Below are 2,119 nucleotides of genomic sequence, written 5' to 3' on the forward strand. Positions count from 1 at the left end.
CTTGGGCAGAGAGAGATTCGTCAACTGCACAGTACCAGGTTCCCTACAGGACATGAGCTTCTCCACCCTGATCGTGGTAGAGTCTGTGTGTGTGTGTGTGTGTGTGTGTGTGTGTGTGTGTGTGTGTGTGTGTGTGTTTAGTGACATTTAACTGTCTGGTGGCTCTTTTCCTTCTCGAAGAGGGCCAGGAGCAGCGTTCACCAGAGCTGCCCAGGGGAAGGTGTCTGTATTCTGGTCTTTCCCGATTTTACCTTCTTTGGCTATCCATGACATTCACCGTCATTTCTGAGATGGTGAAACTGCGGATTAGAGCAAACAAAAAAAGTCTGTGTGTGTGTGTGTGTGTGTGTGTGTGTGTCGCTCCCCACAGCCCCTGCGCGGTTTTTGCTCAGCTCACCCGCTGCTTCGTGTCACTGTGTGTCTCACGGCGCAGTAATAGGTAGCAGAGTCGCTCAAGTCGCTGGACGGTTTCCACAGGTGGAAGGATTTCTCCTTTGTATCGTGGGTAGCTTTGAATCCTTTTTTGATCCCTTCATCTGAGTCCTCAGTTCCCAGGTCCGTCAGGAAGCGCCTGGGGGGCTGGTTGGGATACTGCACGTACCAGAAGGGGAGAGGAGACCCAGATACCTGATATGTGCAGTTCAGCACCACAGGGTCCCCTTGGGAGAGGATAACGCTGCCTTCAGTTTGGGTCACAGTGTCTGCTCCATGGGTGCGCTCTGTGGGGAGAACAGAGCAGAACAGAGACACTCAGAGATGATCGAATCCGAGCGGAGACACTCCGAGTTCACATGCACACACCAGACACAAACAAGGCAGCAAAACCGTGGTAAAGACAAAGACTGAATCTACCGCGTTTCTATTATGAGGCATATTAAAAAGGATGCAATCCGATCCCACAGCAACATCATATTTAGACTCGGATATTAGAGAGAACATGGACACTGAGACAATACAAACGAGAGACAATCCGACACAAACAGCACCTTCGTGATCTCAGGCAATGGGGGGAAGGGATGAAATTAAGCAGATGGATAAAGACCCGGTTTGACAGAATGTAACAAAGCTGAGAAATGGAATTTTACCCACTCAGAATGGAGGTGATCATGAGAGCGGAGAGCCAGGATAAAAACATCCTTCTGCTGAATGATCTGTTCATTAACCAGAGCGAATTCCCGTATCCCACAAGGGCTGGTCTGTCTTCGTGCCGGGTAGCTCCGATTTAGGGAAGGGAAGAATTTCGGTCTATAAAAGGTGCCTTTAAAATGTATCTTGTCTCTCTGGGCAGGGCTTGCCACTGACAGCGCGAACCTCACCTCGCAGGAGTGATTCGCTCCGCTCCGTGTAAAACCGTCTCAGGGGCAGTGTCAGCGATGGGAGTGTGTGCAGTAAAGGGGCCGAGCTTGGTGTCAGAGCGGGGCAGGGAGCACGGGACAGAAGGAAGCTGTTACTTGTGCTGTGTATTTAACTCCACACCGTCCCCACGTGGCGAAATGTGCTCACCGCTGGGAAATGGCTGCAGCGGATCGGCTGATTTGCGGGCAGAGGTGTAAGACTCTCTCTTAGTGAGAATTTCCCCATGCAAGAGATGACACGGTCCTGTAAAGACTCTGCCTCTCGCTATCCATGCACCTGCAGTGGGCAGGTCAAGATTCCTTAATGGCACAATGCACGTTGTCCCGTAGAGCATGAATTTCTGCACCCTGATCTTGGCAGACTGGGTCTGTTCGTTGGGTTAATTGTGGTGATGTTTAGTGCAGCCGGACAGATCTCTGCGGAACGGGGCTGGGGCCGGCGCTCACCAGAGTTGCTAATGAGCAGGAGGAGGGGTTCTTTGCTTTCCCGTTTTTACCTAACGTGGAGATTGATTCATGACAGTCACCATCGTTTGTGAGGTGCTCAAACTGCGGATTAGAGCAAAGAAGAGACACACCGAGACCTAAACTGTGTGTGTGTGTGTGTGTGAGAGAGAGAGAGAGAGAGAGAGAGATCTGTTTCATGGTCAAGTTTTACAGACTTCTCCCCTGCCCCCTTTCCGCCCACATCCCTGCTTCAAACCCTGCGCGGTTTTTGCCCAGCTCCCCCGCTGGTTCGTGTCACTGTGTCTCTCCCGGCGCAG

General features: G+C 51.6%; 1 gene segment (V, D, J or C); it reads right to left on the minus strand.

The window, feature by feature from the left end:
* Nucleotides 1-393: 393 nt before the first annotated feature.
* Nucleotides 394-1,904, minus strand: LOC137159304 (T cell receptor alpha variable 18-like; the record flags this gene model as incomplete). The annotated part of the segment is given in 2 exon segments: nt 394-719; nt 1,853-1,904. Coding segments are annotated over 2 exon segments (378 nt in total), but the record flags the coding sequence as incomplete, so codon positions are not given.
* Nucleotides 1,905-2,119: the final 215 nt, after the last annotated feature.

This window comes from Emydura macquarii, unplaced genomic scaffold, assembly GCF_026122565.2.
Source record: "Emydura macquarii macquarii isolate MOO-44397 ecotype Brisbane River unplaced genomic scaffold, CSIRO-AGI_Emac_v2 contig_1844, whole genome shotgun sequence".
Classification (NCBI taxonomy): Eukaryota; Metazoa; Chordata; order Testudines; family Chelidae; genus Emydura; species Emydura macquarii.